Source organism: Gigantopelta aegis, chromosome 5 (assembly GCF_016097555.1).
Source record: "Gigantopelta aegis isolate Gae_Host chromosome 5, Gae_host_genome, whole genome shotgun sequence".
Lineage (NCBI taxonomy): Eukaryota > Metazoa > Mollusca > Gastropoda > Neomphalida > Peltospiridae > Gigantopelta > Gigantopelta aegis.
Window position 1 is genome coordinate 3156523 of NC_054703.1, and position 17066 is coordinate 3173588.

At 37.4% G+C, this 17066-nt stretch overlaps 1 protein-coding gene across 1 annotated transcript in view; it reads right to left on the reverse strand.

Annotated features, from left to right (window-relative positions):
- LOC121373473 (unconventional myosin-Vb-like) overlaps positions 1 to 17066 on the reverse strand; it is a 196293-nt gene that overhangs the window by 24886 nt on the left and 154341 nt on the right. The window contains exon 33 of the mRNA XM_041500138.1: positions 10171 to 10291. Within this exon, the coding sequence (XP_041356072.1) occupies positions 10171 to 10291 (121 nt within the window). The remainder of the gene's footprint in view (positions 1 to 10170; positions 10292 to 17066) is intronic.

The following is a 17066-nucleotide window of genomic DNA, read 5'->3' on the forward strand; positions in this document are numbered from 1 at the left end:
TGTCCACCAGCACTGGCATAGGAACCCGGGGGGGGGGGGGGGGGGAAGGCAAGGGGAGCATGTGCCACCCCCTCTTTTCAGATATTTTGCTTTATATTTGCTTTATAATAGTGTAAAAGTGTATAAATATAAAAGTGTGCCCCCCCCCCCCCCCCCCCCACTTTTTGGCACCTTCCTACGCTCGTGACCAATATATTTTCATTACATATTTTCAACAGGTACGTGTGACATATGTTTAGTATGGAGGGTGTGGGATCTATAGCTCAGTCGGTAGAATGCTCGCCCGAGGTGTTTACGATGCAGGATTGAACCTCATAGGCAGATCCATTGGGGGGTTTTCCGGTTCCAACCAGTTACTCATAACTGGTATATCTAAGGATGTGGTATGTGCTGTCCTGTGTGAGGGAAAATGCATGTTGAAAAAAATCTCTTTATTGCTAATGGTAAACTGTAGTGGGTTTCCTCTCTAAGACTATATGTGTATGTGACAGAATTACCAAATGTTTGACATCCAATAGCCGATGATTAATTAATCAATGTGCTCTAGTGAAGTCATTAAACAAAACAAAGTGTAATGTTAGCATATGGTTAAGAACCACACAAATCTTGAAAGAGAAAACCCACTGATGCCATTCCAATAGTTTGTTTTGTTTAACAACACCACTAGAGCACATTGCTATATTAATCATCGGCTATTGGGTGTCGAACATTTGGTAAATCAGACTTGTAGTCAATAGAGGAAACCTGCTACATTTGCTTAATGCTGCATATGCATTTTCCCACAGACAGGAAAGCACATACCATGGCCTTCACCAGTTGTGGTGCACTGGTTGGAATGCCATTCCAATAGCTACTCTTTTCAATTAACAGCAAGGGATCTAAGATTCATATGCACCATCATCCCACATAGGACACTACATACCATGGCCTTTTTAACACCAGTTGTAGAGCACTGGCAGGAACGAGGTTGTTAGTCATAAATACAACAATAAAAAACCACAAACAAATCATCATCCAAAATTCTGATTGATATAACTCTTCATCATTTGGTATATATATTAACCCCAAGCTTTTATGCCCCATACCTTGAAATCGTTTACTCGAAGATATGACTATAAATGTGAACACAGCTATAAACTGTACATTAAACAGATCGCCTACTTTTTATATTATGATGAAAATATGTCACTGCGTCTGGAGAGAGAGAGTACAGAAGGAAGGACATGGTTTATTTAACGACGCACTCAACACATTTTATTTACGGTTATATGGCGTCGGACATATGGTTAAGGACCACACAGATATTGAAGGAGGAAACCTGCTGTCAGCACTTCATGGGCTACTCTTTCCGATTAGCAGCAAGAGATCTTTTATTTGAGCTTCCCACAGGCAGGATAGCACAAACCATGGCCTTTGTTGAACCAGTTATGGATCACTGGTCGGTGCAAGTGGTTTACACCTACCATTGAGCCTTGCGGAGCACTCACTCAGGGTTTGGAGTTGGTATCTGTATTAAAAATCCCATGCCTCGACTGGAATCCGAACCCAGTACCTACCAGCCTGTAGACCGATGGCCTAACCACGACGCCACCAAGGCCGGTCCGGTTATATGTAGTTGGACATATGGTTAAGGACCACACAGATATTGAGGGAAAAAACCCGCTGTCGGCACTTCATGGGCTACTCTTTTTTCGATTAGCAGCAAGGGATCTTTTATATGCACCATTCCATAGACAGGATAGCACATACCACGACCTTTGGTGTACCAGGAATGAGAGTACAGATGCAGTATGATGCAATTTCACAGAAAAGTCTCATTAAAAAGTATGTCATGTTAAAATTCCAACATGGTACATGTGCTAGCATCTTTCAATTAGAAATGTTAATTATTAAGAGGTAAATATTTCATATATTACATCAAGAGCAAAGCATTTTTCTGTTAGTACCGGCCTCAGTGGTGTCGTGGTTAGGCCGTCGGTCTATAGGCTGGTAGGTACTGGGTTCAGATCCCAGTCGAGGCATGGGATTTTTAATCCAGATACCGACTCCAAACCCTGAGTGAGTGCTCCGCAAGGCTCAACGGGTAGGTGTAAACCACTTGCATCGACCAGTTATCCATAACTGGTTCAACAAAGGCCATGGTTTGTGCTGTCCTGCCTGTGGGAAGTGCAAATAAAAGATCCCTTGCTGCCTGTCGTAAAAGAGTAGCCTATGTGGCGACAGCGGGTTTCCTCTAAAAAAACCTGTGTCAGAATGACCATATGTTTGACGTCCAATAGCCGATGATAAGATAAAAAATCAATGTGCTCTAGTGGCGTCGTTAAATAAAAAAAATAAAAAATAAAAATATGCAGAAAAACAATTTGCTATTTTGAGCCCAAAAAACAAAAGTTGGTCTCTAGTCAGACTAAAGTTCCAGAATTGATGCAGTTATGTGATTTTTTTTCGGTTTTGATTTTTACAAGACAAATTTTTAAAACTGAAATCAGAATGCAAGTTCAAGTTCATGCATGATGGTATTTTGGCTTCATATGTAGTTTTATGTCATACGGCAAAAAAAAAAGAAAGAAAAAAAGTTAACAAGTGAGGGTCAAAATCGATGTGCGTGCTGACCAGAGACCAGGAATTTATAATGGTTGGCCTAACATATTATCTGTACTCCTTTTTCACAAACATGGTCACATATTTTACACACTGAGTTCTAGTAGTTTAGAAATCTGGACTAAGTTGTTCAAAACTTGGTTAAGCTAACCCGAGGTAAATCAATTATTTTTCCTTTAAATATCTTTCATGTGACACCCAATAGTTGATGCGTATTTTTGTGCTGGGGTGTCGTTAAAGATTCATTCATTCATTAAATATCTTTCAATAAATACAAATACAATTTGTATTGTATTGTGAGTGGACATCTTATGCTGTTTGTAAGTCAAGTTTCAACAAATATTTTCAAATGTTCTTTGCAGTCATTAAATTTCTGGTTTTGATCATTTCTTTTATAACCACTGATTAAGCAAACTAACATTTGAACAACTGGCTCCTGCATGGGATTAAAAAATGAAGACAGTTTTTTAACATTATTTTTAAAATATTTAAATCATATAAAATAACATGTGTCAATGCAGTTATAAACAATGAAAATACATTGAATGCAGAAGTTAATATTCTAAGAGGCCGTCCATAATTTTCAACATTTTCACGAGCGTACAAAGAGTACACTTTTGACCATCCCCCTCCCTCCCCCCTAAAAGTGTACATCCCCAAATGAAAAATGTTGATCGACATTTTTCATTTTCAAAAAAAGGTTTTGTACGCTGGCAAACTAACATTTTGAAACAACCTCCTTAACATTATTTTTAAAATATTTAAATCCATATAAAATAACATGTGTCAATGCAGTTTATAACAATGAAAAAATACATTGAATGCAGAAGTTAATAACATATTCTAAGAGGCCCCATATTTTCCATTTTCATCGAGCGTACAAAAGAGTACCTTTTGACCATCCCCCCCCCCCCCTAAAAAGTGTACATCCCCAAATGAAAAATGTTGATCGCCATTTTTTTTCATTTTAAAAAAAAGTGTACGCTGGCCCACACCCCCCCCCCCCCCCCCCCCCCCCCCCCGAGTACGGTTTGTACGCTCGTGAAAATGTTGAAAATTATGGACGGCTCCTAAGAGAGAAACTATTACATGTATTACAATGATTATGATTTTAAAATGTTCTATAAAAGAGATCTTCTTTACTAGTCTTTACCGAAGAACTAAAAACTGCATAGAATTAAAACTTGTTAGGTTTCAAGTTCATAATTTGCATGTTCTTGTTTTTGTTGCTTTTCAATGGAATACATGTATATTTAGTTCAGGAAAAACATCAAGCAGTTTTCAATCTCATCAATATGCAACACAATTGTAGATGCTTAACTGGGTCAAATTACTGTTACTTATACATGCATGACACAATCTGCAGTCCTCATGAAGTGTATTCATGCAAAACAAACTTTAAAAATGTGGAAGTGCAGATGATCAACATTTAACATTCTCATTCTCTCTCTCTCTCTCTCTCTCTCTCTCTCTCTCCTCTCTCTCTCTCTCTCTCTCTCTCTCTCATTCTCTCTCTCTCTCATTCTCTCTCTCTCTCTCTCTCTCGATATATATCTGTATCTATATGTATCATTATTCTCTTGTTTCCTCTCTCTCTCTCTCTCTCTCGATATATATCTGTATCTATATGTATCATTATTCTCTTGTTGTCATATCTCTCTCTCTCTCTCTCTCTCTCTCTCTCTCTCTCTCGATATATATCTGTATCTATATGTATCATTATTCTCTTGTTTCATCTCTCTCTCTCTCTCTCTCTCTCTCTCTCTCTCTCTCGATATATATCTGTATCTATATGTATCATTATTCTGTTTCCTCTCTCTCTCTCTCTCTCTCTCGATATATATCTGTATCTGTGTCTATATGTATCTTTATCCTCTCATTTCTATTCTCTCTGTCTGTCTGTCTGTCTCTCTCTCTCTCTCTCCCCCTCTCACACCCCTCTCTCTCACTACTCTCTCATTCACTACTCTCTCTCCCCCTCCCTCCCTCCCCTCTCTCTCCCCCTCTCACACCCCTCCCTCCCTCCCTCTCTCTCTCGCCCTTTCACACCCCTCCCTCCCTCTCTCTCTCTCTCCCCTCCCTCCCTCTCTCAGTTTATAACAAACAGGAATTATTTATTATGCATGCTACTTGCTAGTAAAATAACCAAACACAATATATGTAGAAACACTATAGCTAGGCCATCCTGTCAAAATAGATTTTGTTTCCTGTAACTCAATACATCATTTTAATTGTCAGCCGGTACAGATCAGAGCCCAATTAACTTCCCAAAACATTGTAAGCCAAGTTTTTACACATAAACATAAATCTTCGACTAAACCACAATTTGTATTACTAGTTGTACAATTAATATAATTAATAAATAAACATATTTCACTTTATTTTGTCCCTAGAATGCTCCATCTCAAGTAATGATGTAATTTTCTGTGTGAAACAGATGCCAAACATAGTTGTATGTAAACATATGGCTGATATAACTGATAGCCACAGATGTAAACTTATAGGGTCAAATTTACATAGCCTGTTTAGAGGCACTGATTTTCCGTTTCAGATTTTTCCCTTTTCCGTTTCATAATGTTACAAATTCCGGTTTTTTCCGTTTCTGTTTTTGTTTCACAAAGACTTCGGACATTTTCGGTTTTCTTTACGATATGATCGAGAAAATAATTACAAACGATCGCACTATAAACCACTTATCTTATATAATTTATTTTGAACAAAGCCTGGCATACAATATGCAATTACTGCATTCCTTTGTGAGATCGGAAATATGGCAATGCCGCAAATGTTAAAAATTAATAAGCAAACATAACATAATATATCTTTCACTTGAGTAAATATCGGACAATTTTAGCTCACAATGTTTGGTTTTTCCCGTTAAATCGCCGGGAATAAGCGAAGAAATCAGGACTGGTAAAACGTCTAGATAACATCAAACATTTGGCGTAACATACAAAGGTACTAGTGTCATAGTGTAGCACAAGCAGATGTCGGTGTCTATAGTGTCTAGTTCGAAAAATAAATTTTAATTAATCAAATGCGCTATTTAAAGTTAAATAATGTTTTGGAAAAAAATCGGGAATTCCGTTTCAGATAGGCATTTCTGCGATTCCGTCCGCGATTCCGTGATCGTGGAAAATCAGTGCCTCTACCTGTTTATATCTTACACACATGTATTAACTACATACATTTACAATGCTTAAACACGTGCATCTAAGAAAACCAGGCTTTGTAAATATAGCCTACAATGTTTTATGAAACTGACTCCTGTATTCTTTTCACGTTTTTAAATTGTTTTATTTAATATTTACAATGATTATTATTATATTATTAAAACAAGAGTACCAGAGAGATACATGATACGCCCGTCAGGAGTTTGATGGAAAACCATAGATATTAATGAATATATGTTATGGGTATGATTCAATTCTAATTATGTGAAATATTTGCAATGGGATGGATGAACAGTTTGTTTTGGACCAACTACATGTGAGGTTTAATGGTCCTGTATGCATCTGTATGCAAGATATGATCCGGACAAGGATTTACTGTTATCTCTGTCTCTCCCCCCCATTAATATTACCCTATCTTTCTTGGTCTCTATCCCCTATTAATTATCTTTTTTTTTCTCTCACAATCTTTCATTATTCTCTTCCCCTCCCCATTAATTCTCTATCTATCTGACAACCCTCCCTCTCCGTCCGTCTCTCTCCCATATTTTTCTCTTTAGATCTCTCTCCCGTTCTACCCAACTCTCTGTCCCTCCTCTGTTTTTTCTTTCTCTCTCTCCATTCTTCCTGTTGTCTCTCTCCCTCCCCATTCTCTTTCCCTTCTCATTCTCTCTTTCCCAATTCTCCCTCTCCACCTTAAATTCTCAGTCTGTCTCCCATTAATTCTTTCTCTCTCGCTGTCTCCCATTCTCTTTCTCTCCCATTAATTCTCTCCACCATTAATTATGTCTACATATATTTCCCATTAATTTTCTCTCCACCATTAATTATGTCTACATTTATTTCCCATTAATTCTCCCTCCCCATTAATTCTCTCTCTTTAGTTCTCTACCCCATTAATTCTCTCTCTATCTGACCCTCCCTCTCTGTCTGTCTCTCCCACTTTTTCTCTTTACATCTCTCTTCCTCTCCTTCCCTTTCTCTCTAAATCTCCTTTGTTTTTTCTCTTTCTTTCCATTAAATTCTTCCCGTTCTCTATCCCTCCCCATTCTCTTTGCCTCCATATTTTCTCTCTTGTCCCCAATTCTCTCTGTCAGTCTGTTTTTACCTCTTTTTCCCAATTCTCTCCCTCTTTTCCCCCCCCGATTCTCTCTCCCCCCTCTTTCTCAATTCTCTCTTCCCTTTCTTTCCCAATTCTCTCTCTCTTCTCTGTCTCTCCCTCTTCTCTGTTTCTCCCTCTTCTCTGTCTGTCTGTTTCCCTCCCTCCCCACCCTCTCAATCTCTCTCTCTCTCTCTCTCTCTCTCTCTCTCTCTCTCTCTCTCTCTCTCTGTGTGTGTGTGTGTGTCTCTCTGTCTCTCTCAGGGGTGTCACAATCTCCATACATTAGACACCATATACCAGTCGTTTAAAACAATGTGCTGAGGTGTTGTCAAACATTCCTTTCCTTTAACCACTGTAACCGTGACAACGCCACCACATCAAGCTGATCATTTTGTTCTTGGACTTACTCCACATAATTTATATCTTATAGCAACAATTAAGCAACCACGTGAATGCACAAACTGTGTTAACGGTTTTTAACAAGTCACAAGTGATATGCCATGCAGTACTTGAAATTATAACATGCCTAGTATAAAACGACTGTTGACAATTATTGTGAAAACAGGAGAGGTTGGAGGGGTTTGGGGGTGTATTTAATCCAGCTGCGTTGGTTTAGTATAAAACATTCCAACATAACAATTATTACCTTTTTCCTGTTCTATGAGAAAAGAAAAATAATCTTTCAACACTACTATATTATAACATAAACATATCTAAACAAATCAAGCTTTCAAACAGTGTTCGACAAATGTTTGAGAAAGTCAGTCACCAGCCCTCGCAGACGCTTTGGCTAGTGGTCTATGTTTTATAGTAATACTGTTGCAGGGTACAATATTTCATGAGAACCGCTGTTCCGTTTGCGTGTCGGTTACGCAACTTTACAATCACGAGAACCATTAATCGGTTATGTGGTCAACAATTACATTCTAAAATTAAAAGTTCCATATATCAGTAATGAAAGTGAAAATCAGTTTGTTTTTAAATACATTTGAACCACCAATGTAGCACAGAACCGTAGTTCAAGTGTTTTATGATTAGGTAGGCCTAACTCATCGGTTATACAACAACTATATTCACGTAACCAAACAATTGGTTACCTAAGCAAGTAAAACTCACGTGAACTGGCTTCCGGTTACCTAAGATTTTGAAATATTGTCCCCTGTGTTGATAATATCCATTAACTCAGACCAAAAGTTCACTAGTTAGTGGATTTGTCGAACCCTGCTTTCAAACAACACACATACACATGTATCTAGAATAAACAAATTTCTAAAGAGAGAGAAAAATGTCTATCAAATGAAGTGACTACATGATGCAATATAATACGTTTAAAATCAGGATTTGAAAACAGATTAGTACATCACAAGCACAAACTATTCTCTAATATAAATATATCACCACACTTGCAAATATCACTGATTGAAGGAATATCAGATAGGTACAAAAATCTTAATGTTTTTTATTGAATAGTCCAAATTACTAATATTTATACTTCAAAGGAACATAATGTTTATGCCTCTAGTACACACACACACAAGTTTTATAAAATACACTAAAAACAGTTAACAATTTCATGAAAATGCCATCAACCAAATTCAAATTTCTTAGACAAACAAAATATCACAAACTAAAAGCTACATTGTAAATCAACATAAGCTTTACTGCAGATTTATTACAACTTTCAATTTTGTATTGAAATTTTATGAATGACAACTTAGAGAGAAGATTTTAAAGTTTTTAATATGCAAGTGAATGTGAAATATTTATACTTCAACTGAACATAATGTTTATGTCTCTCTAGTACACACATACACACGAGTTTTAATATACATACACTGGTAATCTCATTCAGCTGGCAGGAAAAATCAAAACACCATCAGCATAGAATACTAGTATTACAGAGAAGAAACCCGCCAGTACTAAATTTACGAATAGTGATCGATCATCAAGCGTTCATTTTGGATGAATATTAGTCTCAAACATTGAAAAGATATAACGTGCATGCGTGCATGTTTAAAATACACACACATTTATTATAAATTATACACAGTCGTTTCAGGAAGCTACACATGACTAAGGGTTAAATTATATAAATTATACACAGTCGTTTAAGCAAGCTACACATGACTAAGGGTTAAATTATATATACAGTTGAGTATCCTGTTGGCTTGAATCCCGTAAGTGCTCAAGAAAGTATTTGACCCATCTGGTGGTTCGACCTAACCATTCGGTCAAATATAAATGTAACCTGGGACTTTGTTTTCGGTTCGACTGTTGCAGTGTATTCGACCCTTATGAGTTCAACCCAACAAGATTCTACCAAACATTTCGTAAATTCAGACCAGTTTTAAAAAAAAAATTACAATTTATTTTTAATTATATATATTATAATAATTGCGCATTATATATAATATTGAAAAATGAGATGAAAGAAGCTTAGCTGCTGCCGAAATGTTGGACAATTATTGTAACAGAAGAACAGAACATGGAAACCGGATGCATAAAAAAAGCAGACTCATATGAAATCACTGCTACTGATAACCATTATTCTGTAGAAATAAGTCTTTGATGCATCCATTTTCCACAGTCTGTTTCCACATAGCACCCCAAAACGATATATACTCTTAAAAAAAAGTAGGGGAACTCTAATACGAATTTACAATTGCCACAATTGTAAGGTACCTGTATATTAGCTGTGGGGAATGGTTATATGATAATAGTGAATTAATTGGGCAAACATTACAACCGGTAGTTCAGTATTACAGTAGGTTTTATGACCATCAAAGATCTTGAAGGACGATTGGGGTCAGAAGTGAAATTTGAAAGTTGACATTTATTTACCAGTAAATCGCAAATTCAAACAATAAAAATGACTAAAAACAAAACAATAACAACTGTATGATCAACAGAATGAAAAAGATTCACAGAAATAATGTTCCACAGTGATTAATCGACATTCCTGGAAATTGTCAAAATCGAGAATGACACCCCACGCACGTGTACGGGGCAACTGTGTGATGCACGTGCAAACTATGGAATGTGTTTCAGTGTGTTGACCTGAACGTTCTTTACTAGGATGTTTGTGGTCAAAACTCAAAACGTATGTTTTAATATTTCAGGTTCCCATACTTTTTTTGAAGAGTATATATATCGGGAATTTTTAGTACAGAAATTGTGAATTTTCAGGGCCACTTTCTTCATGTTCGGACCCACAGAAGGCCTGGATAAATTCCTGCCCACTTTCTACTGGTTGATTGAACTAGAAAGATAGACGTGTTATTTTTTTCTCCTCCTCACCTGTCCGATGAGTTTCTGCTGCCGCTGGTTCTCTCTCTTGAGCTCGGTAATCTCCTGGATGTATTCCTCCTCCTTCCTCCGCGTCTCCTTCTCCGTCTGGTCCAGCTGGGACTGCAACAGTCTGAAAGAAATGAAGGAAATGTTTTATTTAACGACACACTCAAACAAAGAGTCTGAAACACAGAATACGCACAAATACACACTCAAGCATCAATAAGGTTTGTTTTCTTACTATAAGCCTGCAGCTAACTAAAGCTGATGGGGAAAACTGCATAGATAGCTACAAGAGACAAGCAAGTTGGAGAGACAAGGACTGGGACGTGGAGCTGGACCATGAAAGAAGTTAAAAGATAGGTGGAGTTGCCAGATCGGCAAGAAATGAGATGGAATTCAAAGGAGAGAAAGGAAGAAGAGCAGTGGGCTGAAAAAAAGAGAGAGAGAGAGAAAAATGTTTGTTTTGTTTAACACCACCAATAGAGCACATTGATTTATTCATTATTAGCTATTGGATGTCAAACATGGTGCTAAAGGAAACCTGCTACATGTTTTCCATTAGCAGCAAAGTATCTTTTATATACACTTTCCCACAAACAGCACATACCATGGCCTTTGATATATACTAATCGTGGGGCACTGGTTAGGGCAGGAAAAAATCCCAATCAATGAAAGGGTCCACTGGGGGGGGGGGGGGGGGGGGGGGGGGGAGAGAGGAAGGGGAGTAGTTGATCATATAAAGCAAGTGAGCCCGGCACAGGAAAGCTAAATCCTATAGAAAAGACAAGATGGCACACAGAATTGTCATTTATAAATATAATTAAAAGATTTATAAGTTTAAGCAGTAAATGCTAATAGAATATATACATGTACGTGCATCCATTGCCTAAAACAAATTAATGGAAATTTGATGGCCGGGTTGACAGAGTAGATGGCCACTGAGCCAGTTGTGGGCTGAAAATGAATGCATTCATAATATACAGACAGAACGAGTATTAAACAGCAACACACAACATACCAATAATTAACAGAACATACAGGAACAATAAAACATTTAACATACACTGTAAATATACCAATGAAGAGAAACATGAAATAACATTTCATTCTTACAGCAGAGAGTGACTGCAACCATGCAGTACCCTCAACACAATGTCAGGAAGTCAACCATGTTATACTTACTGGTAGTTATAACATTTCATACTTACAGCAGAAAGTGACTGCAAACAGTAGCCTCAACCACAATGTCAGGAAGTCAACATGTTACTGGTCATTATAACAGAAATACTTACAGCAGAGAGTGACTGTAACCAGTACACTAAACCATAATGTCAGGAAGTCAACCGTGTTATACTTACTGGTCATTATAACATTTCATACTTACAGTCGAGAGTGACTGCAACCAGTACCCTCAACCACAATGTCAGGAAGTCAACTGTGTTATACTTATGGTCATTATAACATTTAATACTTACAGCAGAGAGTGACTGCAACCAGTACCCTCAACCACAATGTCAGGAAGTCAACCGTGTTATACTTATGGTCACAATGTCAGCAGAGAGTGAAGTCAACCATGTCAGGAAGTCAACCATGTTATACATGTACTTACTGGTAGTTATAACATTTAATACTTACCTTTCTTTCACACCCAGCAGTTCATATGTTTTATTGTTCGTTAAATTAATATTCATGTATTTGTTTATTAATTCATTAATTCATTAATTATTCATTCATTAATTATTCATTCATTAATTCATTCAATCATTCATTCATTCAATCATTCATTCATTCATTCAATAATTAATTCATTCAATCATTCATTCATTCATTCAATCATTCATTCATTCAACCCTAGCGGAGCAACACTTACCCACTACTATTAAACTGTTGCACACCGGCCGAGTGGACATTATTATTGTCAGGGGTTTCACTGTACATACATCAAGATCACTTACTAGTAGAAATACATATGAGATAATGACTATTAAATACACTAGCGGAGCAACACTTACCCACTACTATTAAACTGTTGCACACCGGCCGAGTGGACATTATTATTGTCAGGGGTTTCACTGTACATACATCAAGATCACTTACTAGTAGAAATACATATGAGATAATGACTATTAAATACACTAGCGGAGCAACACTTACCCACTACTATTAAACTGTTGCACACCGGCCGAGTGGACATTATTATTGTCAGGGGTTTCACTGTACATACATCAAGATCACTTACTAGTAGAAATACATATGAGATAATGACTATTAAATACACTAGCGGAGCAACACTTACCCACTACTATTAAACTGTTGCACACCGGCCGAGTGGACATTATTATTGTCAGGGGTTTCACTGTACATACATCAAGATCACTTACTAGTAGAAATACATATGAGATAATGACTATTAAATACACTAGCGGAGCAACACTTACCCACTACTATTAAACTGTTGCACACCGGCCGAGTGGACATTATTATTGTCAGGGGTTTCACTGTACATACATCAAGATCACTTACTAGTAGAAATACATATGAGATAATGACTATTAAATACACTAGCGGAGCAACACTTACCCACTACTATTAAACTGTTGCACACCGGCCGAGTGGACATTATTATTGTCAGGGGTTTCACTGTACATACATCAAGATCACTTACTAGTAGAAATACATATGAGATAATGACTATTAAATACACTAGCGGAGCAACACTTACCCACTACTATTAAACTGTTGCACACCGGCCGAGTGGACATTATTATTGTCAGGGGTTTCACTGTACATACATCAAGATCACTTACTAGTAGAAATACATATGAGATAATGACTATTAAATACACTAGCGGAGCAACACTTACCCACTACTATTAAACTGTTGCACACCGGCCGAGTGGACATTATTATTGTCAGGGGTTTCACTGTACATACATCAAGATCACTTACTAGTAGAAATACATATGAGATAATGACTATTAAATACACTAGCGGAGCAACACTTACCCACTACTATTAAACTGTTGCACACCGGCCGAGTGGACATTATTATTGTCAGGGGTTTCACTGTACATACATCAAGATCACTTACTAGTAGAAATACATATGAGATAATGACTATTAAATACACTAGCGGAGCAACACTTACCCACTACTATTAAACTGTTGCACACCGGCCGAGTGGACATTATTATTGTCAGGGGTTTCACTGTACATACATCAAGATCACTTACTAGTAGAAATACATATGAGATAATGACTATTAAATACACTAGCGGAGCAACACTTACCCACTACTATTAAACTGTTGCACACCGGCCGAGTGGACATTATTATTGTCAGGGGTTTCACTGTACATACATCAAGATCACTTACTAGTAGAAATACATATGAGATAATGACTATTAAATACACTAGCGGAGCAACACTTACCCACTACTATTAAACTGTTGCACACCGGCCGAGTGGACATTATTATTGTCAGGGGTTTCACTGTACATACATCAAGATCACTTACTAGTAGAAATACATATGAGATAATGACTATTAAATACACTAGCGGAGCAACACTTACCCACTACTATTAAACTGTTGCACACCGGCCGAGTGGACATTATTATTGTCAGGGGTTTCACTGTACATACATCAAGATCACTTACTAGTAGAAATACATATGAGATAATGACTATTAAATACACTAGCGGAGCAACACTTACCCACTACTATTAAACTGTTGCACACCGGCCGAGTGGACATTATTATTGTCAGGGGTTTCACTGTACATACATCAAGATCACTTACTAGTAGAAATACATATGAGATAATGACTATTAAATACACTAGCGGAGCAACACTTACCCACTACTATTAAACTGTTGCACACCGGCCGAGTGGACATTATTATTGTCAGGGGTTTCACTGTACATACATCAAGATCACTTACTAGTAGAAATACATATGAGATAATGACTATTAAATACACTAGCGGAGCAACACTTACCCACTACTATTAAACTGTTGCACACCGGCCGAGTGGACATTATTATTGTCAGGGGTTTCACTGTACATACATCAAGATCACTTACTAGTAGAAATACATATGAGATAATGACTATTAAATACACTAGCGGAGCAACACTTACCCACTACTATTAAACTGTTGCACACCGGCCGAGTGGACATTATTATTGTCAGGGGTTTCACTGTACATACATCAAGATCACTTACTAGTAGAAATACATATGAGATAATGACTATTAAATACACTAGCGGAGCAACACTTACCCACTACTATTAAACTGTTGCACACCGGCCGAGTGGACATTATTATTGTCAGGGGTTTCACTGTACATACATCAAGATCACTTACTAGTAGAAATACATATGAGATAATGACTATTAAATACACTAGCGGAGCAACACTTACCCACTACTATTAAACTGTTGCACACCGGCCGAGTGGACATTATTATTGTCAGGGGTTTCACTGTACATACATCAAGATCACTTACTAGTAGAAATACATATGAGATAATGACTATTAAATACACTAGCGGAGCAACACTTACCCACTACTATTAAACTGTTGCACACCGGCCGAGTGGACATTATTATTGTCAGGGGTTTCACTGTACATACATCAAGATCACTTACTAGTAGAAATACATATGAGATAATGACTATTAAATACACTAGCGGAGCAACACTTACCCACTACTATTAAACTGTTGCACACCGGCCGAGTGGACATTATTATTGTCAGGGGTTTCACTGTACATACATCAAGATCACTTACTAGTAGAAATACATATGAGATAATGACTATTAAATACACTAGCGGAGCAACACTTACCCACTACTATTAAACTGTTGCACACCGGCCGAGTGGACATTATTATTGTCAGGGGTTTCACTGTACATACATCAAGATCACTTACTAGTAGAAATACATATGAGATAATGACTATTAAATACACTAGCGGAGCAACACTTACCCACTACTATTAAACTGTTGCACACCGGCCGAGTGGACATTATTATTGTCAGGGGTTTCACTGTACATACATCAAGATCACTTACTAGTAGAAATACATATGAGATAATGACTATTAAATACACTAGCGGAGCAACACTTACCCACTACTATTAAACTGTTGCACACCGGCCGAGTGGACATTATTATTGTCAGGGGTTTCACTGTACATACATCAAGATCACTTACTAGTAGAAATACATATGAGATAATGACTATTAAATACACTAGCGGAGCAACACTTACCCACTACTATTAAACTGTTGCACACCGGCCGAGTGGACATTATTATTGTCAGGGGTTTCACTGTACATACATCAAGATCACTTACTAGTAGAAATACATATGAGATAATGACTATTAAATACACTAGCGGAGCAACACTTACCCACTACTATTAAACTGTTGCACACCGGCCGAGTGGACATTATTATTGTCAGGGGTTTCACTGTACATACATCAAGATCACTTACTAGTAGAAATACATATGAGATAATGACTATTAAATACACTAGCGGAGCAACACTTACCCACTACTATTAAACTGTTGCACACCGGCCGAGTGGACATTATTATTGTCAGGGGTTTCACTGTACATACATCAAGATCACTTACTAGTAGAAATACATATGAGATAATGACTATTAAATACACTAGCGGAGCAACACTTACCCACTACTATTAAACTGTTGCACACCGGCCGAGTGGACATTATTATTGTCAGGGGTTTCACTGTACATACATCAAGATCACTTACTAGTAGAAATACATATGAGATAATGACTATTAAATACACTAGCGGAGCAACACTTACCCACTACTATTAAACTGTTGCACACCGGCCGAGTGGACATTATTATTGTCAGGGGTTTCACTGTACATACATCAAGATCACTTACTAGTAGAAATACATATGAGATAATGACTATTAAATACACTAGCGGAGCAACACTTACCCACTACTATTAAACTGTTGCACACCGGCCGAGTGGACATTATTATTGTCAGGGGTTTCACTGTACATACATCAAGATCACTTACTAGTAGAAATACATATGAGATAATGACTATTAAATACACTAGCGGAGCAACACTTACCCACTACTATTAAACTGTTGCACACCGGCCGAGTGGACATTATTATTGTCAGGGGTTTCACTGTACATACATCAAGATCACTTACTAGTAGAAATACATATGAGATAATGACTATTAAATACACTAGCGGAGCAACACTTACCCACTACTATTAAACTGTTGCACACCGGCCGAGTGGACATTATTATTGTCAGGGGTTTCACTGTACATACATCAAGATCACTTACTAGTAGAAATACATATGAGATAATGACTATTAAATACACTAGCGGAGCAACACTTACCCACTACTATTAAACTGTTGCACACCGGCCGAGTGGACATTATTATTGTCAGGGGTTTCACTGTACATACATCAAGATCACTTACTAGTAGAAATACATATGAGATAATGACTATTAAATACACTAGCGGAGCAACACTTACCCACTACTATTAAACTGTTGCACACCGGCCGAGTGGACATTATTATTGTCAGGGGTTTCACTGTACATACATCAAGATCACTTACTAGTAGAAATACATATGAGATAATGACTATTAAATACACTAGCGGAGCAACACTTACCCACTACTATTAAACTGTTGCACACCGGCCGAGTGGACATTATTATTGTCAGGGGTTTCACTGTACATACATCAAGATCACTTACTAGTAGAAATACATATGAGATAATGACTATTAAATACACTAGCGGAGCAACACTTACCCACTACTATTAAACTGTTGCACACCGGCCGAGTGGACATTATTATTGTCAGGGGTTTCACT